The 23,495-nt window shown below is 43.0% G+C and overlaps 1 protein-coding gene across 7 annotated transcripts in view; it reads right to left on the minus strand.

The window, feature by feature from the left end:
* COMMD10 (COMM domain containing 10) overlaps nucleotides 1–23,495 on the minus strand; it is a 107,949-nt gene that overhangs the window by 66,097 nt on the left and 18,357 nt on the right. For all 7 annotated transcript variants that reach the window (XR_015060815.1, XR_015060817.1, XR_015060816.1 and 4 more), the window contains exons 3-4: nucleotides 7,102–7,212; nucleotides 6,178–6,333 (exon numbers count right to left, since the gene is read on the minus strand). Coding sequence is in view for 3 of the 7 variants with exons in the window: in XM_085891510.1 (XP_085747636.1) it covers nucleotides 6,178–6,333; nucleotides 7,102–7,212 (267 nt within the window). In the remaining 4 variants the exon portion in view is untranslated. The remainder of the gene's footprint in view (nucleotides 1–6,177; nucleotides 6,334–7,101; nucleotides 7,213–23,495) is intronic.

Consider the following 23,495-nt stretch of genomic DNA (forward strand, 5'->3'; position numbering starts at 1 on the left):
AGTACAAGTGTATAGTTTAGACCTCAGTAAAGTTTAGACCTCAGTTTTAGATCTCTGTAAAGCATTGACGGATTTGGTTGCACCCCACGAAGACCAAGAATCCTCCAGAGGGCATCCTGAGTCACCGAATCTAATGCTTTACAGAGATCAACATTGGCTTCAAGCAGCCCCTGCTGAAAATCTCGTCTGCGTTCAGGGAGGACTCAAAGGGCAAGGATACGGTCAATCGTTGGGGCTGGGATGGAACCATTCTCCCGGATTTAAACTGCAAATTCAGAGTTGCTACCACAAGCCTGTGCTCGGTATTGAGGAACTGAGCACTCCGGTAGACCCTGCAGTTCTGGATCATCTTCCACCAACCATCAAAGAGCACATGGTTAATCTCCTTTGCCACACCATCAGCATTAGCATACCAAGTCCAGCGATGAGCCTGTGGGTGCTGAAACCATGCACCAGCCACCCTAAGGCCATGATTTCTTGCAAAGTCAAAGAACTTATGTACTATTCTGGTTCACAGTTCCAGATCCATGGGGACCAACACATGGCTCATAACCATCCCTATCAGTTGCAGTCGATACATTGAAATCCCCCAAGATTAGAAGTGTATCTCGCATGGGGCACTGATCAACCACAGACTCGAGTGTGGCATAGAATGCGTCCTTCACGGTGACATCTCCCTCCTCAGTCGGAGCATATCGAGACCAGGGAAACGACACCCAAGGAGTGACGAACCCTTAGTCTCATGATATGCTCAAGGACTGGTGTTACCTCAATTATCATTGGAGTCAGCTTGTTGGACACAGCTACAGCAACTCCTTGGGCATGGTAACCATCAGAGCGACCAGACCAATAGTAGGTGTAACCACCCGCCATGATCTTACCGCAATCCGGTCTCCGAGCCTCAGAGAGAGCTGCAATACCAATGTCCAAACGCTTGAGCTCAGATGATAACAGAGACAGGTGATCATCCTCTCTTAGGGATAGGACATTCCAGGCACCCACCCGAAGGGACCGCCTCAGGTTAACCCAAGGAGACCGCTGTGAAGAACATGAAGGGTACTTAACCCAAGTTCTACTAACGGGTATTTTTGGACCCCGAGCATACATTTTGATGTTATTTCTATATTAGTTTAATAACGTATTTTATGTTTTATTAGTTTGTTTACCTCTCTGTGCCAGTAATAAATACATGTGATGATTTAAGACCCCACATTGCACAAAGTTAGAAGCAAATCTTTTCTTGGTCCATAAAGACCCTGGTTGTTTCCATTCAATTTCCATTGCATATACGATTACCTCATATGGTATTTGGCAGCACCAACACTCTGCACAGAGTTTGGTCCCAATGGATGGATGGATATGGTATTTGTTTCGAGGAAGTCCTCCAATTTTTTATATTTTTTAATATCTGTTTGTTTACTTTGTCATGAAACATCCAATTAAAATTATGTTTTCTTTTTGAAGTGAAACCAGAATATTGAATGAAATTTAGTGTTTCTGAGTTGGTGTCATAAAAGTCCCCAGCTGGTTGGTTAATTATTATTGATTTTTATATTTATCTTGCCAAAGCGAAGTTTTGCAAGATATGTTAGTCAGCTTGTATGTTTTTTTTTTTTGTTTTTTTTTTTTTGTCTGTAATCACGTATAAAAAATTCTGCAGAGCAGTTATCATCGGAAATTATTGTGACTTCGCATATCAGAGGACTATAGAGGTCCCTTTCAGTGCACAAAATTTTGAAGGTCAAGGTCAAAGGTCAAGGTCACTTTGGTGCAAATCAGGGGAGTCGACGAAACCCTTATTTTTTTGAGTAATTTTGATCGGATTGTCTTAAAACTTCATGGGAATATAGTTCATGGTCTGGCACTCAGCTGATTAATTTTTGGTGGCGATTGGCCTTGACCTTCATACGTTTTTTTTTTTTTTTGGTCTGTAATCACGTATAAATCACTCTGCAGAGCACAGTTATCATTGGAAATTTTTGTAACTTCGCATATCAGAGGCCTATAGGAGGTCCCTTTCAGCGCATAAAATTTTGAAGGTCAAGGTCAAAGGTCAAGGTCACTTTGTCGCAAATCAGGGGAGTCGACGAAACCCTTATTTTTTGAGTAATTTTGATCGGATCATCTTCAAACTTCATGGGAATATAGTTCATGGTCTGGTGCTCAGCTGATTAATTTTTGGTGGCGATTGGCCTTGACCTTCATGGTTAGTGCCTCAGGTCAAACATATTTGACCCCAAGGTCAAATTTTCAAGTTTTAGGAACCATGTCGTGTAGTACCTCAAATTGAACACCTCGATGAGTGCTTTCTAGATATGTCAAGCTTGAGACATTATGACGTCATTTGGTGACGTTATGAGGCAAAAGCATATTTTTCATGGTTACTCTGTAGAACGATTCTCATCGGAATCTCTCGTAGGCAGATATTCCTCAAGGAGTCGCTCCTGGTGGATAGCAGCTCTGTTCACCTCAGTGTGACCTTAAAGAAGTCACACGTGGTCACCTTTTGGCAAGATACGGGTCACCCTGCGGGTGACATTGGTTTATTTTATTTTTATTGTGTTTGGTGACTATCAATAAAACACCATGTTTCGTCATTGATGTGAAACTTTGGCAGATTTAGTGAAATTGAGTGGTTTTCGAGTTGGGGGCCGAAAAGACCCCAGTTGGTAAGATGAGACTGTAAAATATGTTGGTAGGACTAGGATTAATGGGGATGAGGGGTGAGGAGGAAATAAGAGAGGTGAGGAAAGAAGAAGTAGTGGGGAAGGGAGGAAAGAAGTGGTAATTAGGGAGGGGATGAAATAAGTGAAAGTTGAAGTTGAAGGGGATGAAGAAGTTGGGGGGAGGAGGGGAGGGAATGAAGAAGCTGGGGGTGTAGGTGTGAAGACATGGAGGGGGAGGAATGAAGAGGTGGAGGGCACGTAGGAATGAAGAAGTGGAGGGGGAGGAGGAATGAATAAGTTGGGGGGAGAGGAGTGATGAAGTTGGGGAGAGGAGTGATGAAGAAGTTGGGGGGAGAGGAGTGATGAAGAAGTTGGGGGGAGAGGAGTGATGAAGAAGTTGGGGGAGAGGGTGATGAAGAAGTTGGAGGGAGAGGAGTGATGAAGAAGTTGGGGGGAGAGGAGTGATGAAGAAGTTGGGGGGAGAGGAGTGATGAAGAAGTTGGGGGAGAGGGTGATGAAGAAGTTGGGGGGAGAGGAGTGATGAAGAAGTTGGGGGGAGAGGAGGGAATGAAGAAGTTGGGGGGAGAGGAGGGAATGAAGAAGTTGGGGGAATGAAGAGGAGGGAATGAAGAAGTTGGGGGAGAGGAGGGAATGAAGAAGTTGGGGGTGAGCAAGAAGTTGGGGGGAGAGTGAAAAAGTTGGGGGGGGAGGAGTGAACAAAGTTTGAAGTGGATAGAGAGGAGGGAGAGTGAAAAAGTTGGGGGAGAGTGAAAAAGTTGGGGGGGAGAGTGAAAAAGTTGGGGGGGAGAGTGAAAAAGTTGGGGGGGAGAGTGAAAAAGTTGGGGGGAGAGTGAAAAAGTTGGGGGGAGAGTGAAAAAGTTGGGGGGGAGAGTGAAAAAGTTGGGGGGGAGAGTGAAAAAGTTGGGGGAGAGTGAAAAAGTTGGGGGGAGAGTGAAAAGTTGGGGGGAGAGTGAAAAAGTTGGGGGGAGAGTGAAAAAGTTGGGGGGAGAGTGAAAAAGTTGGGGGGAGAGTGAAAAAGTTGGGGGGGAGAGTGAAAAAGTTGGGGGGGAGAGTGAAAAAGTTGGGGGGGAGAGTGAAAAAGTTGGGGGAGAGTGAAAAAGTTGGGGGGAGAGTGAAAAAGTTGGGGGGAGAGTGAAAAAGTTGGGGGGAGAGTGAAAAAGTTGGGGGGAGAGTGAAAAAGTTGGGGGAGAGTGAAAAAGTTGGGGGGGAGAGTGAAAAAGTTGGGGGGAGAGTGAAAAGTTGGGGGGAGAGTGAAAAAGTTGGGGGGAGAGTGAAAAAGTTGGGGGAAAGAGGAAAAAAGTTGGGGGGGAGAGTGAAAAAGTTGGGGGGAGAGTGAAAAAGTTGGGGGGAGTGAAAAAGTTGGGGGGAGTGAAAAAGTTGGGGGGGGAGTGAAAAAGTTGGGGGGAAAGTGAAAAAGTTGGGGGGGAGTGAAAAAGTTGGGGGAGTGAAAAAAGTTGGGGGGGTAGTGAAAAAGTTGGGGGGGGGAGTAAAAAAAGTTGGGGGGGAGTGAAAAAGTTGGGGGGGAGTGAAAAAGTTGGGGGGGGAGTGAAAAAGTTGGGGGGGGGGAGTGAAAAAGTTGGGGGGGAGTGAAAAAGTTGGGGGGGAGTGAAAAAGTTGGGGGGAAATTGAAAAAGTTGGGGGGAGTGAAAAAGTTGGGGGGGAGTGAAAAAGTTGGGGGGGGAGTGAAAAGTTGGGGGGGAGTGAAAAAGTTGGGGGGAGTGAAAAAGTTGGGGGGGAGTGAAAAGTTGAAGTGAAAAAGTTGGGGGGAGTGAAAAAGTTGGGGGGAGTGAAAAAGTTGAAGTGAAAAAGTTGGGGGGGGAGTGAAAAAGTTGGGGGGAGTGAAAAAAGTTGGGGGGGGAAGTGAAAAAGTTGGGGGGAGTGAAAAAAGTTGGGGGGGGGGAGTGAAAAAGTTGGGGGGGAGTGAAAAGGTTGGGGGGAGTGAAAAGGTTGGGCGGGGAGTGAAAAAGTTGGGGGGGAGTGAAAAAGTTGGGGGGGGAGTGAAAAAGTTGGAAGTGAAAAGTTGGGGGGAGTGAAAAAGTTGGGGGGGAGTGAAAAAGTTGGGGGGGGAGTGAAAAAGTTGGGGGGAGTGAAAAAGTTGGGGGGAGTGAAAAAATTGAAGAAGTGTGGTGGAGGGGATGAAGAAGTGGGGTGGAAGGGGATGAAAGAAGTGGGGTGAAGGGGAAGAAGTAGTGGGGTGAAGGGGAAGAAGAAATGGGGTGAAGGGGAAGAAGAAATGGGGTGAAGGGGATGAAGGAAATGGGGTGGAGGGGATGAGGAAATGGGGTGGAGGGGATGAGGAAGTGGGGTGGAGGGGATGAGGAAGTGGGGTGGAGGGGATGAGGTAGTGGGGTGGAGGGGATGAGGAAGTGGTGTGGAGGAGATGAGGAAGTGGGGTGGAGGGATAAGGAAGTGGGGGGAGAGGAGAGATGTAAAGGGGAGGAAATAAGCTGTGGGAGGAGGGGAGAGAATGAGAGAATAAGAAATTTATGCACGAGATCCGATTTGCTGTTCCCGCTGTCCTTACTCGTGCAGAATGATAAAAATTCTCAAAACAAACAATGCTAACAAAAGAAAAATGGAGGAAAATAAATGATTTATGAGAGGTTTTGTAATTTAAACCATTCTAGATTTATGTCTATGTTTTGTAAAGCAAGCTCCATAATGAATGGATTACCAAATATGTAGGGGGCCGCACTACGTAACGTTTTATCTGAAATGTTTCCCAAATATGGGTTATCGTTTCATTTTCATTACTAAAATCACAATTTCTTGTGATATTTCTGCATAAAAAGTTTTCCTTAACAACATAATGAGAAAGTCATTGCAATAAGCAGAAAACGTTATGGCAACTCTCCAGCCTCGAGTCAAAAAATAAGAGTAAACAAGAACAACAACATAAAAGCAATCTACTCTCACCCATCCTCAAAATAGAAAATATCACAAAGTTTCTGAAGTTTACTTCCTATCCCAGAACTCACATGGTGCAAACAAATCTATGAGACTACAGAAGGTTGCTTACTAATTCGAGTCACAACTAAGTTGAGTCAGCGAGCAAAGCTCGAACATAAAAGAGAGCTCTGCTTCACCATTCAAACCTCAACCCACTAGCTGGCACAGGGCACCTCTAATTGCTTGTGCTAATTGGTCCGGATGGGATAACCACGGGTAAATTGGGAGCGCATCGCAAAGCAAAACAAACGCAGGTATTACAACAGGCACAGATGGTGTTGTCATGGTGATTAGGGTGCCCGGCTGGTCGATCTGTAGGACTTCCCCTTCAATGCGGGGCCTGATCCTGCCTGCAGTGACACAATGATTCGGCTGACAGTTTTTTTTATCCCTTTAAAATAATAATAATAATAAAAACGATGATGGCCGTCTCACACCCCAAAAGGTTCTCTACTTCACCGAACTTTGCTGCACTATGGGAGTGAATGAGAAGGTAGTAGTGCATGCGGTCATAGAGACGTGATCCCCTGCAGCACTTCACCGAGTGTGGGGCGAGGGCACGGCGACGCAAAGCCTCTGTGGCCGTACGCCCACCACCGACCCAGGCCTGCAGGAAGGCGGCTATCTGAGGTGAGGCCAAGCCCAGATCAAGCAGCTGTTGCTCCAAAGCAGGCATCTTTGGCCCATGAAAGGCTGCCTGCGAATACAGAAACAGAGCCAGACTTCAGATGACAGATTACAAACCGAAATGGCCTGTGCTTGTATACTACCCAGCCAATGCGGCATCCATTCCGCTTGGTGCAATATTAAGGTAATTTGCATTAAAATGACGAAAGGATCCTCAGAAACCTGAAGAAAATAAAAGCAATGGGTTCTACTCCTCTATCAAACAAATAAAATCTACGTACAAAATAACTTTTTAATCCCCACGGTGATTTGAAAGAAAGCTGTCAAATGGTCGGAAGGCAGAGACAAAGGCGATTTATTTTTCATCACGGGTGATAAAAGGTTCAGGGTAACACCTCATAGATAACACACGATGTCCAACTCCAACATGTGCACGAAACCGACCAAAGCTTGCTCCCAAGGTGCATGGTTGGAACCATGCCCGAGACCAGCATGTTGAGGTGAGATAATGAGGAAAGAATCTGGTGAAAACCTCGCCAGCGGATCCAATAGCCCCAGCACCCCGACAGACTAATTAGGAAGATGGTTTGGTGGTTTCGGAACGGCAAGTTGGCTGCTAAGCGTGCCCGTGCCTTCTGCTGCCATACCTCTGCCAGGAGTTGGGAGCAGGGAGCTCAGCATGCAATCTGGACAGTGCAAGCAGAAGTTAACTCATCTGTACTTGTGCAATGACACAATAAGTGGAGGGGGTGGGGTGGAGGAGAGGAAATGAGAAGCCAATGACCCTATCAGCTTTCTTCCTCCTATGTTTTTCTAACTTCCAACTCCAATAACTTACCTGCTCGAAGAGAAATGCCAGAGTCTCCAGCAGAAGGCTGAGATGGGATGAATCCAAATCCAATGCAATCTGTAGCTTCTGTTCTTCTTCCACACTGAACGGTCGCTCATCCTGTAACAGATCACACACATGGTCATTATCAGCTTTTTGCTATAACACTGGTAAGAAAAGTGGGAATGGATGAGAGATAATGAAAAGTGAAGGGAAAGTGTCAAAAGTCCTGCCAGTTGGGAGTTGACCTTAATAAAATAAAATAAAGACCATAAATGAAAAATTATTTAATTATTTAGCATGTGCAAAGAAAATTAAATGTTAAAGTTGCAAAAACATTTTAAAACTTTTTCCAAATAGTTACACAAGGAACTTGGATGCATTTGAACCATCAAGCCTGCATTACATCGACACCATATTAATTTAATCCAAGAGTTTATAAACATGCATTCAATGGGGGGGGGGGGTATCAGGTATCAAGAATAACAAAACTATGGCTTTGAAGCAACAAGATGGCTGCATTCGCCAGGTAAAATGAACAGATTTTGCCTTAAAAGGCCACCAAATGCAGATCAGGGAAAGTTCAAGACAGTTGATGGCAAAAAAAACAAACAAAAAAAATCACCATGAAGCCTACAAGACCACAGAAGGCGGTAGAGCTAGTAACATTCCAAAGGAGATGGCGCACTGAGTCGACCCCATAACCGTATTGTAACATAGATGACTTCAAATGCGAGAAAAAAAGGAATTAAAATATTCACCAACTTGCAGGGGGGAAGTGGGGGGAAGAGGGAAAAGGAAATTCAACAATTAATGCAAGTCTTGCGTATCTGGGAAAAGGGCGGCAGATTATATGGGGGTGGCTGGGGTCGTTAGATGCCAAAGAGAGTGGGTGTGAAGGCAGAAGTTGGATGCAATGATTTCATAACCTTGAATAATTATTACATTAAAAGCCTCAATAACGAACTTCGTAGATTTTGTACCAATATTCAACAGCAACACCTCAAGATGGCAAAACAAATATTTGCAATATTTCCGAAACCACTGAAAAATATGGGCTAAAAAAAAATTATAATCATAGATTTTTAGCCCGCACACCAATCCAGGGTTTCGGTGCACGGTTGCAAAAAGATCACTTGGTGGATTCGGTGAGAAATATTGTAATTAAGAAAAAGCCTGCACTTTATGATCCATGGATTGTACCATTATAATTTCATGCATGAAGCATTTTCGTCTTACAATATCAATCATCTACACATTGCAAGCACGAGTCACCTCCTGAAAGCTACAAACTCAAGTGGCCACATATTGTATCAAACAAAATGTTCCTTTTGCCATATTGAAAACCAACAGCTCAAGTTTATTTACTTTTTTTCTGGAAGGTTCTCATCTTGTTTCCCTGGCGATTACGAGTGCATCAAATTTGACCTGGACTTTTGTTAGTATATTATATGGACATTGCACATATATATATATATATATATATATATATATATATATATATATATATATATATATATATATATATATATATATATATATATATATATATATATATATATATATATATATATATATATGACAGATATGTTCAATTTTTTTTAAATTCTTTTATAGAAAACACACGTGTCTACCTGATCACACGTATGGTGATGATGAAACCATTCTCACAATCTGCATATTGCAATCATGCGATACCCGACTCCTGCTATGGAAGGAAACCACACCTGGCACACAATCCCTACACAGTCCCGGAAGGAAGACCGCTCGATGTTTGAAACGTCGAACCCGAGCTTACCTGCTGGAGAGAGGGTATAAAAGTTGCTTCATTTTTGAAGATGCTCATATTACTTTTCACGTTATTCTTCATTTGTCCCATCGGAATGGAAGCTTTCATAAGTTTTCTCACGTTGGTTGCAATTTCCTTTAGTGGTTGTCAGAATGTGGAAAGAAACCCTCACTGGGCCCAACTCTGTCTGAGAATAAAGTTTTTTAGGACAATATTGTGACGTTTTTGCACCAGAACTTGTTCTGTTCTGATTTCTTCACCACAAGGGCTCTTTTAAGGATCATCAATGAACCCCAAACAGCTATCAATTTGAAGTTAGTTTGTTAGAATATTTGCTGGTATCCCTTTCAAAATCTGTGAGGTTCTGCATCATCACTGTCATTGTTCCAACTATCAATGCCATAGCATTGACACTCCTCTTCACATCACTTTTCAGATCTCTTTTTTTTTTTTTTTTTTGTATGTACCATACTATTTACAAAGCGCTGGTGCTACCGACGAAGTTTATCAGGGGTTGTACTGGGTGGTTTACTATTGTCTTTCCAGCGTTGTGTGGCCATGCTGTATTTCTTTCAATGCTGAACGTCAAGCAAGGAAGCAACATTTTTAATGTCTTTGGTATGACTCAGCTGGGGATTGAATTAACACCTCACAAACTCAGAGCGGATGCTCTAACCATTATGCCACCGATTCTGGTTCAGATCCTGGTACTAACATTTTTCTAATCTTCACGTTGTCAGACCAAAGACACTCGGGACTGACACCTCGATTAACAATGCCATCCTTTGGTTTTATTTATTTATATCTGAGCACTATGTCCGTCTCAATGCCTTGTTTTCAATGTTCATACTACGATTGGATGTTATATGAGCATTTTGTCATGGGTTTTGAAGACTGCCCTTGGTTTGTGCTTCTATAAATTTTCAGGGCATGGGATATAGAAGTTTCGACAGACATGGATTACTCTGCCTTGTTATGTTTTGCCTTTGTGTACAGACAATTCTGAAATAAGTTTTTTGCATATTGAGAAGTGATGGTGCTTTCTGCTTCAACCTTGCAGAACTTACAACTGTCCGATTGGCTCGGTCCTGGCATTTTCGTACAACCGGTGGTATAGCATCCTTGATATTTGGCATTTATTACTCGTTCTCCAGACCAATTAAACTGCCCTCCCAATTAAGTCCAATTAAATGAAAGTGTTTCCTATCCAAGGAACCCATCGCTAAGCACCATTAACTTTACAATAGAAAAAGACTATCCCATTAGTGAAGGACAAAAATTTAAAAAAATTAAAAAAAAAACAAGAAAGAATTTCAAAAACTGAGATTTCATGCACGTATATTATTATTATTATTTTTTTTTTTTTTTGCATTTTACTTCCTTGTAAGAAAAATGCACGATGAAGCAGTGAATGCAACTTCATCAAATTTCCATTATTCCAGATGGGGACACATTGTCTTGTCTATAAGTAGTCATGAAAGACATGCGTGACGTGCACAACTGGTTGAAACATACAGAATGGTGCAAAGGTTTGTGTTATTCAATGATATTCATACTTATGGGTAAGTTCATCAAATTATCAGTGATAACAGTCATATGTGTTTATTACTGTCCCCACGGAATGTGGATAGAGATTATGTTTCACCCGTCTGTTTCACCCGTTAGCAGAATATCTCAAAAAAGTTGTGGATGTATTCGAACGAAATGTGTTGGACAGGTTGGGAGTGTGACAAGGATGGATTTATTAGATTTTGGGAAAGATCCGAATCCAGATCCGGATAGGAGACTTTTTAAAATTTTCTAAGCAATTCTTCACCATTGAGAAATGGGGCCAAAGCCAAAAACAACATATAGCATGATATCACAAAAAGTTGTGGATGGATTATGACAAAACTTTGTGGATGAGTTGGTTAGATGATAAGAACAGGCCAACAGATCTAGCCAAGCAGTAGAATACAAAACGTAAACTATTCAGCCTGGCAGAGGTATGTGCTCAACCAAGTGCCATTCCAGTTATTGTAAAATAACAGCCTTTATAAATAAGGGTGAAATCAACTGCTTGAGTAAATAACAAGAACAGTGTCATTTTATAATATCAGTCAATACTTTGTGTGCCACCCTTTACCATCTTGAGTGTCATCACTCCTTTACCAATATTTCTTGAATACAACTGAAGCATTCTTTCAGGAATATTGTGCCAAATATCCTGTCGTGCATTCTACAGCTCTGTAAGGTTAGTCGGGTGCTTCTTATTCTCTGTTTCCAGGTAATCCCACATGGCCTTGGTGGTACTCGTATTTGGACTCTGGGGTGGCTATTCTGATACTTGGACATACCAGCTGTAGCATTATTCTTCAAATACTGTTTTACCACATTGGAGGTTTATTTTGGACTATTATATTGTTGAAAAATCCTCTTCCGAGTAAACTATTTTCACAAGGAATGGCACGGTGCTGCAGTATAGGCTTGTACTTCTCTTTGTTCGTGTCCCATCGATCCCACACATGAAGCTAAAAGTGGGGTGAAGCAATTTGTTCACTTTGTCTGTCTGTCTGCCCGTTTACAGACGTCAGTTTATGATCGAGGAATTACTTAATTTCCATTGAATGTTATATTTTGAAAACTGTAAAACACTAATCAGAAAACAAACCTGTAGCTTTGCAGTATTTTGCCTCTGAATTTGGCAAGTTATACGGAATCTCGTAGCGAGCAGGAAAGGACCAGAGTATGCATGTTAAAAAAGAAATTTACTCCGTCTGCAGTCTGGCAGTCAGACAAAATTGAAAATCATTCCGAACAGGAAACTTACTGTGTTTAGGGACATCATAAAGGACACAAACAGGCACGAATAACTAATTTAATGCGTTAAATAAGGTGGTGTAAAAGACAGTGCATGAACGACGATAAGCTTCTGAAAACCACAGATAAACTTCTGTGGTTGCCCCCCAAAATAGGTATTTGCTTTCTTTGCAGAAACTACATACACAATTTCGATGAAACTTGACCACAGCCTTCATCACCCATGATGTACCAAAGTTTATTCACAGCATTAGAAAAAGTGGGGTCTAAGAGGTTTTACAGGGGTTTTCCCCCTCGGACCAGAGTACCTGATTCCATTGTTCAGTTGTCCAATCTTGGTATTGCCTTGCAAAGTTCAGTCTTTTTGCCTTAATATGTCGTCTCAATAGTGGTTTCTTTGCTGCAAATCACAAAAAGTGCTGGACGAGATGTTATTGTTCAGGCGTGCTCCCATTCATTTGTCAGCTGCTGAATTGGTTGTTCTTATATTGCATAAGCTGAGAAACTTCAAGTGCTTATCATGCCTTGGGGAGATTCTTCTGCATCTTCCTGGCCTATTTTGTCTTGAACTGAGCCAGTTTCTTTCAAGCATTGCAAAGAGTACCTCACACAATTGTAGATCTTCAGTTTTTCACCTATTTTCTTCATAGTGTGCCCTTATTCTCAGAGTTTGGATCTTCACACACTGTTCTGTTGAAAGTTGCTTCCTTAGTGCCATGCTGAACCCACTCATCGACTTTCAAGCAAGGAACAAGCTGATGAAAACCAATTTCACGTATTTACTAATTTGCAACTTGTATTGTGATTTCTTGTAATTCACATTAATGCAACTGCTGTTGATTACTTCAACAATTTATTATTTACTGCACAAAATTCCACAAACTGCTTCCAGCATATCGTCTTTGCGGTAAATGGATATCACCGTATTTTCACGCAAATAACTGGCGGGCTACATGTTAAATTTGTTCCAAAAATTCCAACTGTGGTGGATAATCATGTGAGGGTTATACATGACAACCACAGGAGAGGAAGTTAAATGATCAAGGAGATACAAAAGGAGGCAGTTTTTGTTTTCCAAGTTTAACTGTATTTTTTTATTTCATCTTTTTCACACACACACACACACACACACACACACACACACACACACACACACACACACACACACACACACACACACACACACACACACACACACACACACACACACACACACGTTTGAGAACACCCCCATTTTTCAGTTTTTACTGAAATTGAAGTAGTTCACGTCCAGTGAATAACTTGGAGTGGTACAAAGCCAAGCGGTAAACTACCAGAAGTTTAAAAAAAAGAAAAAGTTTACGTTACCAAAAACTGAAAAATAATGTAAATTTCAGAGTTGTTAAAAAAGGACCTTTTCAAGGAACAAGTAATGGGTAAGCAACTGCATCTGTTCTGCAGCAATGGAAGGAAATTAAGCCTTGAAAGTTGATGCAAACAATTCCTATAGGTGTCCCAACTTTTGTTGATTAGTTACAAACCCTCTGTCTGTATAAAAGCAGTGTTGGAACAGACTGTGTTGCTATACCCTCTGAAGCATTATTTGGACAATATTGCACTGCAGGAAGTAGTATATTGCTATCATAATGGCAAGAAAAAGACAATTAACAACGGAATACAGACAGACCATTATAACCCTTAAAAGTGTAGGTCTTTCCTTTAGAGAAATTGCAAAATAAGCCAAGGTGTCAGTGAGTACAGTTTCCTACACCATCAAAAGGAATTTGGAAACTGGAGTAAACTCTGACAGGAAGAGGTCTGGCAAACCAAAAGCCACAACATAATCAGAAGACAAGTTTCTGAGAGTCAACAGCTTGCGTGATCGGCGGCTCACAGGACAGCAGGCTCAAGCACAGCTTAACACTGGTCGAAGTAAGGAAGTCTCAGTTTCAACTGTGAAGAGAAGACTTCGAGCTGCAGGTTTGACAGGTCGAGTGGCAGTAAGAAAGCCATTGCTAAGATGGCAAAATAACCAGAGTTGGTGTCAAAGCCACCCAATGCTCGCCTGTTTATACATTTATCATTTTTAAAAGACTAGTCTAATAATATTTTTTATAAAGCATTGCAGTGAAGTCTGACCCAAATAATTTTAAAGCAATATATCTATTTGTATATTGTAATCAGTAAAAAATTGTGTGGAAGATAAAAACATTAGAAAGGAAATAACTTGCACCAAAAACTTTAACATTTTCACGCTGACACTGACACTCATGCCCACGCCGGGGGTATCGCTATAGCTCTCTGCTCTTCGAACAGGCGAGCTAAAAACCTAACTAAAAAATAACTCGTAGCGCATACACACAATTCCCATTAGACATAGGGGGTGGATTCTAATTATAAACACATACTTATCGAAATAACTGAACTACGGGGACCCTGGCGGTCTGTGTGCAAAAGGCTTCCAGATTCGTAACAATATGACCTCAACATATGATCTTCACAATATATATTACTCAATAGCGGCAATGTATAAACACCATATTCGCTCGACGCGTGAAAACGGAGGTGTTATAATTAACCTTTGTGGAGCAATCTTTTAAATAACAGGTGCATGTGTAAACAGCATAGTAATTAAATTTGTGTTGTTGACAACGAATCAAGCCAACTACAACATACGATGTTCACAATACATATTACTCGATCGCTTCTGGAGAAAAAACATGCAGGCAGTGTATTAGTACAAGACCTGATTGAGGCATGAAGGACAATTATTTGATTTTAATTTTTTTATTCATTATTATTTCAATTTTTTCATCCAAACATAGCCCTCGACTTTGCGCTGGATGAAAGAAGAGGCCATGCAAAGTTTGGTTGCACTGAATCCTGCAGGGTCTGAATGCATAAACGAACACACAAACAAAGTAGAAGGGCACTCTTCGACATCGCCGCTGCCCACATTATTACATCATTTTACATACTTGTACCAAGTTCGATTTAAATCCCTAAACTCGGATTCAAAATATAAAATAATTCTGGCTGCCAAACCATGTGTCCTTCAATGCATCGACTGGAACTGATAGGGATGGTTATGAGGTGTGTGTTGGTCCCCATGGGTCAGGAACTATGAACCAGAATAGCACTAAGTTCCTTGACTTTGCAAGAAGTCATGGACTTAGGGTGGCTGGTTCATGGTTTCAGCGCCCAGAAGCTCATCGCTGGACTTGGTATTCCAACGCTGGCGGTGTGGCAAAGGAGATTGACCATGTCCTCATTGACGGTCGTTGGAGGATGATCCAGAACTGCAGGGTCTACCGGAGTGCTCAGTTCCTCAATACTGACCACAGGCTTGTTGTAGCAACTCTAAAGCTGCACCTTAAATCCTGGAGAATGGTACCATCCCAGCCTAGGCTGGATGTTGCCAAGCTCAGGGATGAGAGAGTAGCTGAGGAGTTTGCGAACAGGCTGAGTGGACACTTGGGGGTCTGGGTGCTTTGGGGGTCCTGAAGAGTTGTGGAGCGCCTTCAAGACCACCGTCCTTGATGTTGCCGGTGGATGTCTTGGAACTCACCGCAGGGCAAAGAAGAATTTTGTCTCTCGAGGGACACTGGATACCATTGATCAGAGTCGCAGGGCCAGGCTGAATGGCAGAGCTGAGCTGTTCAGGGAGCTGAGGCGTAAAACTGTACGTGCACTGAGGGTGGACAAGGAGGCCTATGTGCGAGGAATCTGTGAGGGGGTAGAGCATCACCTGCGGACAGGTGATTCTCGTCCCGCTTACAGGGGAATTCGCGCATTACGTTCATCCAAGCCCATCCCTCGGAGCACTGCAGTTCGAGCAGAGAGTGGTAGGCTCTTGACAGAGGAGTCTGAAGTGAAGGCCCGCTGGGCCGGTTACTTTGAGCGGTTGTACCAGGCTGATCCCCCAGCTGTCGAGTTGGACGTCAAGGGTGTTACAATCCCTGTTGCTGACCCTCAAATCAACTGTGGTCCACCTTCGCTTGTGGAAACACGGGCTGCGGTGAACCAGTTGAAACGGGGCAAAGCTCCAGGGATCTGTGGCATCCATGCCGAACTTCTCAAGGCTGGTGGAAATGCTGCACTCGTGTCATTGCATGCAGTTTTGTGCTCTGCCTGGAACACAGGCATCATCCCAACTGACTGGAAGAGGGGCCTTGTTGTCCCTCTCTGGAAAGGGAAGGGTGATCGCCAAGACTGCAACAACTACCGAGGGGTGACGCTGCTCTCAGTGCCGGGCAAGGTCTTTGCTCAGATAATTCTTGATAGGGTTCGCCACCATCTGCTTGAGCACCAGCGTCCAGAGCAGTCAGGCTTTACACCAAAGAGGTCAACGATTGACCGTATCCTTGCACTTCGTGTCCTCACCGAACGCAGACGAGAGTTTCGGCAGGGGCTGCTTGCAGCCTATGTTGATCTCTGTAAAGCGTTCGATTCAGTGAATCGGGATGCCCTCTGGAGGATTCTTGGTCTTCGTGGGGTGCCACCAAAACTGATCGATCTGATGTCTGAACTCTACTCTGGTACTGAGAGTGCTGTGAAGTGTGGTGGTACCACCTCTGACTTATTTCCAGTTGTTACTGGAGTTCGTCAGGGATGTGTACTTGCCCCCACACTTTTCAGCACTTGTATGGACTGGATTTTAGGGAGGATGTCGGAGAGATCAAGTTGCGGTGCATCGTTTGGGAATGTCAAGATCTCGGACCTTGATTTTGCAGACGATGCAGTCATCTTTGCGGAGACTTTAGACATCCTTTTGGGGGCCCTCGTGGTGCTGAATGAGGAGTCGGAGCCGCTGGGATTACGGGTTTCTTGGGTCAAAACTAAGATCCAGGCTTTCGGTGACATCTTGGATGCTGCTGTCCTGTCTGTGTCTGTTTGTGGTGAGGATGTCGAGGTCGTGGAGAGATTCACTTACCTTGGCAGTGATATTCATGTCTCTGCTGGCTGCGAGTCAGAGGTCAATAGACGTCTGGGTCGGGCCTGGGGAGTCATGGATTCACTGGATCATGGGGTGTGGCGCTGCCGGTACCTGTGCGGGAGGACGAAATTCCGAGTCTTCAGGTCCTTGGTACTTCCAGTCTTGCTCTATGGGTGCGAGACTTGGACTCTGACCAAGGATCTGAGACGGAGACTTAATTCCTTTGGTACCAGGTCTCTTCGGAGAATCCTTGGCTATCGCTGGTCGGATTTTGTATCCAACGAGCGGTTGCTGAGAGAGACTCGGATGAGATTTGTTACCTGCATAGTCAGTGAGCGTCAGTTGCGGCTGTATGGACATGTGGCTCGTTTTCCTGACGCTGATCCTGCTTACCAGATTCTCTCAGCGAGGGAGTCTCATGAGTGGAGGAGGCCAGTGGGCCGACCACGTGCCTCATGGTTGCAGCAGGTTGATCATCATCTCAAGGAGATGGGGATGGGCCTGGCATCTGCCTGGGGGATGGCCAGATGGAGGCCCCTGGAGTACCGGCGGAAAGTGGACGCAGCGACGCGCTGTTCTGGCACATGCTCCCATACCTGACCTGACCTGATCAGGTTGAAATTTAAAACATATAGTCCCCATGACTACTAGATCATAAATGTGATATTTCACATCGATTAATGAAGCAGTTCAAGATAAAAAAAATTTTTTTTAAGATTTTCGTTCAATCTAATATGGTTGCCAAACCATGGGACCTATCAATTATTTGTGAATGCTCTGGTATCCCCAGGCCTTCATATGTTTGTGAAGTTCCCCCTCGATTTGTCCAGCCGTTCTGGAGATGATTTTCAAAGGTTTTAGGGTAAATCCAATACAGCTGCCAAACCATGCGATCTATGATGTCATAGGTGGAGAACGTTTTCTTCATCATGGATAGGAAATCATACCTGTAAAGTTTTGCCTTGATCTGTTCAGCCATTTCAGAGAAGACGCTTTTTAAAGGCTTTTATGTTAAAAAAAATATGGCTGCTGAACCACATGACGTCATTAATTCCCCTCCCCCCACACAATTTATACCTCAATGACCCTCAAAAATTTTCATACTGATCGGATAAAGCATTCGACATATGCAATTATGATATCAAAGCGAAGCCACCTATGACATTGTCAAAAAATAATAATTAAATAATAATAATAATCATCACACTTCTTTCCCATGGGGTACTTCACATGTGCCCATTTTCAATTTTTCCATGGTGCAGTTTCAGATACAGAGGTCCAAAATTTTTTGGAGTCAGAATTGGAGGGCCAAAGGGTAGGAGAGTTGGTGGCCCGGGGGGAAGGCAGGAGAACCACCAGGGTGGGAGGCAGGAGAGCCGGTGGGCCAGGGGAACCGCCGGGGTGAGGGTGAAGGCAGCAGCTGGGATGGAGATGCAGGGAGGGAGGCACGGTTGGACCAGATCAGCAACCATTAAAACCCACACTCCACAATCCCGAGCAGGTGGTAAGCAGAGCTCAAGCCCCAGCCATATCGCCTTTCCACGTGAACACAAACACCCTGGGAATAATGGACTGTATCACTCTGCCAAGATCTGGACAGTCAGAGGACCCAAACCGACACATTTGCTGCCAAAGCACCTTTCAAGCCTCGGAAAAATACAAGAGCACGATGGAGTCATTCACCATGATGAAGTCATCAAATGGCACGATGAAATCATAACAAACTGCAGAAAATTCTCGAATAAAGTTCCCTCTAGACTAGAGAATGTCAAGGGAGATTCTTCCCCCTCTCCAACACCCTCAACCATCAATGCCATGCTCTTGTTGGGTTGGCTGAAGGGAAGTCACTGGCCCAAGTCCTTCAAAAACTGGCTTGGAGAAGTCCCCCACAAATACACATCAACAATGCATCAAAGTCACTGGCTGCACACAGAAGGCCTTGTCAAAAGAAAAAAGAAAAAAAAAAGAAAAAAAACACGATATGGCGGACCAAAAAAATTAAAGGTTCAACTCCGACAAGAATAAAAAAAAATAAAGCAAGGAAGAATCTCGAAAAAAAACCAACAATTCTCACACATCTCACAGCCTCCAAGGGAGGAAAATGCAGGAAGAGCAGTGAAACCCGGTACCAGGTGACATCCAGTCCACACCCACAAACCGGCACAACATAATTTACAATCAAATTTAGTGATATCATCATTATTAATGGTCATTAAAAAACAAACAAACAAACAAGTAGCCTATGTTCAATGGGAAGTCCAAGTTGGTCTTTGTGTCAAGTTTGATGGCAATTGGCCCAGTAGTGTGGGTGTGATTTTGTGTTTTACACACACACACACACACACACACACACACACACACACACACACACACACACACACACACACACACACACACACACACACACACACACACACACACACACACACACACACACACACACACACACACACACACACACACACACACACACACACACATTCATTTAGAAGATTAACAAATGGGCCACACTTGTGTGGAAGCCGTTGCTTGGTGTCCATATTTTTGTCCACTACATGTATATTTCACATCTTTAGCCTCGACAAATGTTTCATGGGGAGTAGCACTACAAAAGTGAAAATAACCAAAATTTTTACACAGTCCTGCACATGTCAAGGCACCTTCCACAAGAAGTATTGGGAAATCTAAAGTTGCATTTGCAAAGGAAATATCAGCAAAACGAGGAATCGTAGGATATAAATGATGAAATGAGAGTACAAAAGAAGATGAAACTACATCTGGCAAACAAGAGCAACATTAAATGTGGGTGATAAAGCTTCGAACATAATTGTTCTGGATGCAGGAAACTTTAAAGACCAATGTATCCTGCGGGGGAAACAAATGATGCGACACAGGTCGTACGCCATGACTGCTGCCAATAATGATCAGAGAAGATATCACCAAAGTGTTTCATTTCATGGGAAAATTAATGTGGACAAAAATATAATTGTGCATAAAAAAATGCAGCGCTGACTCGATCCTGCTCAACAAGAGCGTGGTTATGTTTGTAAGCAAATCAAGCCTTATTTAAATGAGTGTTCAACAGGAAAAATGAATTGGATTGTGGTTAAACTGCCTTCTAAATAATGGATGCAACCAACAGAGCATCGATAGAGTTATTCTAACCACCGTGGGAAGCAAAAAGCCGACGTTTCAAGCATTAACCCTTCGTCAGAGAAAAAGAGAATTCCAAAATGTTATTTTGCTCCGAAAAAGTGTGCATACGTATCTGGATTCTACTACAAAACTAGGAAGATTTTCAGGTGACGTTTCATCCGTGATCCACAGACCATAATTCTAATCATACTCGCCCTCTCAAGCCGGTGAAGAATGAGCGCAGTACCACCTTGCATAAATTACTGGGTGACCACTTTCTTTTTTATCTCCTCCTTTGAAAAATGGACGATCACAGCAGTACCATTCACAAAATTAAGCCACGGTCATTCGATGCATGGTATTGTACGAGATTAGAGCATTATATATTAACCAATTTAAATCCAAGCTTTTCTATCCAAAATATCGCACAAGGATCAGCGTGAATCGATTCTCACAAAGCTGGAGACAATTGCAACAAGCCATCATCACAATCTACACGCAAGTAATAAAAATGCAGTATTCAGAAGCGTATTTGATATACGGTAAAACTAATTGCCGGGGATGCTTCCAAATGATAAATTCAAGGAATTAACGATTTTTTGGCCTTACGTGTGCATTTTTAATTATGTCTTAATGTGAATTGAGTAATACATTTGGAAAGCAAAATAATCTCTGTTCTGTTCAAACAACAGATCAAAATGTATCTTAATTAACAATGTTGCACATACTTTATGATGATCAATAATGATGATGATTTCCATCGTCTCATGTCTGAGACATCGTGACTCGATGTTCTGCCAGCTTCTGCGATCTTGAGTATGATCGAGGTTTATTAGATTGGTTTGACCCAGTTCCTCGAGTTGATCTAATCATCTGCCTCTTGGACACCTCTTTGCTCGTCTACTCTCCCCAACATGCAAAGTATTTCAAAATTATTTCGATCTCTTCAGCAAATGTGGCTGAAGTATGATGATGAATGGCTTTGGACACTGGTATTACGAACGTTATTAACATCAAGTTCTTCTTTTACACTGCTGTTACTTCTCTGTCCACGACACCCTTAATACTCTTCTCCAGCACTAATTCTCAATAAAGCCTCGAGATGTTGCCCATCTCTTTTGGTCATATTCCAGCTTTTAGATGAATATGTCACTATGGTAAATATGAGAGTTTCAATGTGTTTGTTGTTACGATTAGACTGGATCTTGTACAAGTTACTCATTACTGTTCTTCCCATCCCGAGTCGCCATCTAATTTCCTTTTCAAAACTTCCATCACGAGTTAACAAAGTTCCTAAAAAGTTGAAGCTCTTTACTATTTTAAAAAGATTTTCTATCTCTGTTGATTAGTTGTTTTTTTTTCCTCATATCATTACTTGAGTCTTGTTGGTAATGATATACAAGCCTGCTGTTTTGCTTTCTTCCTTGATTTTGCAGACACCAATTTATATAAATGAGAGATTCTGTAAACAGAGTTGTGTCGTCCCCATATCTGAAATTAATCATCTTTCTACCACCGACTGCAATGCCACCAGTGCAGTTCTCGTGTGCTCTTCTCAATTTATTCAACATTGATGTGAAACAAAGTAAGGGACAGGATACATACTTGTCTTACGCCGATAGAAACTTGAAACTAGTGCGGCTTCCATAGTTTCATTCTAACACAGAATTTCTGTCCTTCATATAATTTTACAAGTCAGTAGAGAATTGCAACGACTCATTTCTGCAAATATCTTCCACAGAAGGCTGTGTGATACACAATCGAAGGCTTCACTGGTCCAAGAAACATACAAGCTTCCTTTTGTATTTACCTCCACTGCCGAAGGTGGACAGAGGTTATGTATTCACCCCGGTTTGTCTGTGAGCAGGATATCTCAAAAGGTTATGGACGGATTTGGACGAAACTTGGTGGACAGGTTGGGTGCGTGACAAGGACCAATTGATTACATGTTGTTGAAGATCCAGATTCGGATATTAAAATTTTTAAAGCGATTCTTCACAATTGAAAGATGGTGCCAAAAACTATATACAGAGCACAACATCTCAAAACATTGTGGACGGATTATAACATAACTTGGTGGATGAGTTGGGTCAGTGCCAATTAGATTTTGTTTAAAGTCTAAATGCAGATCTGGCTCATCAGTGGGCTACAAAACAAACTGTTCAGCCATGGCAGAGGTATGTGCTCTACTGAATGTCGTTCTAGTCGTTACTGCTCAGCTTTCAATCGTGTCTCTCACTAACTTGGGTTTGTAATTTCGAGGGGTTTGTGCTGTTATTAAACATCAATACCTGGAGGGAATGCCATGTCACTGAGTGGATTATCAACACATAGAGACAAGACTCCGATGCATACTTGTAAGGGAAAGGAAAGGGTAGGAAAGGAGATGGGGATTATGGTGAAAATACCACCATATTTGCTTGGAGAATAAAAATATGGCCGACAATGTCGATATGATAAAGGTCCAATTGGCCAAATGGCCTCTGCTTGTACTCAAAATTCCTTGCAAACTGAGAACCTTGGAACATGGCATGTGTGACGATCAACCGGAGGAACAAATTGCAGCAGCGAGTGCAGAAGTTATTCTTGCCATCAAAACGTCTTATGTCAAAAGCTTGTTTTATCACCACAGGTTCACCTTGAAGGATGACAATGAAGGGAGGCCAATACCTGGATTCAAAGAATCAAATGAATGTTTTTCACAATACCCCAACTTAATGAGACATGGTATAATGAAGAGAACAGAGACTATATTGATGTTCTCTTTTAAAAAGTGTCAGTGGAAAAGAAAGGGAAGAAGACAGGAGGAAAGAAAAAAAAAAATCAGCTGTAGATATACATCTAGATGTGCAAATTATATGGGTGAATGGGAAATTTATAAATACAAGAAAGAAAAAGGAAATTAAAAGAGGACAGCACAAAATAAGAGATGAAGATCAGTGCAAATAATACAAGGAGAGCGTGAGGGCAAACTTTGAGGTGAAGCTCCGAGATCCAATGAGGTGAGAAATTGGTAATTACTTTAGACATCTACAGACTTCAATTATGTGAGCTGTAATGTGGAAAAAATTCATTAAGCTTGCATTCTGTGCCCTTCATTCAAACAAATGTGTTAATTTAGTCAAGAGATTTTCCACTTGGCCATATGGATGACAATTCATTGCTCAGGACAGCTGTAGAGCATTACTTCAAGTGAGGACACCATGGAGCAATAAACCACCTCAAGCTCCAATTGACTTGCAAATCGTCAAGCAAGCACAAGGCCAAATATGGAAAAGTTCCATTTTGGAGGAAATAATCGTACATTCCTCAGTGTGGTGAAACAAGGAAGCAGCGCACATGGTTCCTCCAACCCAACAGAACACACGTAATGATAGTCCATGGTGATATAATCTGGCAAAAGCTGATGAAAAGTGGGAAACTGAGACAAAATAACATCTTCGAAACCAGGCTGAAACACAGGTTAGCGAGAACATTGCTAAAGTTAGCTTGAGAGAGTGAATTTGCGAGAAAAAACAAGGCAGGAAAGTCCGGGAGGAGCGGAGGGCGGAGGGCCCGGGAGGAGCGGAGGGCGGAGGGCCCGGGAGGAGCGGAGGGCGGAGGGCCCGGGAGGAGCGGAGGGCGGAGGGCCCGGGAGGAGCGGAGGGCGGAGGGCCCGGGAGGAGCGGAGGGCGGAGGGCCCGGGAGGAGCGGAGGGCGGAGGACCCGGGAGGAGCGGAGGCGGAGGGCCCGGGAGGAGCGGAGGGCGGAGGGCCCGGGAGGAGC

Source organism: Eptatretus burgeri, chromosome 8 (assembly GCF_056783735.1).
Source record: "Eptatretus burgeri isolate ZD-2024b chromosome 8, Ebu_testis_v1, whole genome shotgun sequence".
Taxonomy (NCBI): domain Eukaryota; kingdom Metazoa; phylum Chordata; class Myxini; order Myxiniformes; family Myxinidae; genus Eptatretus; species Eptatretus burgeri.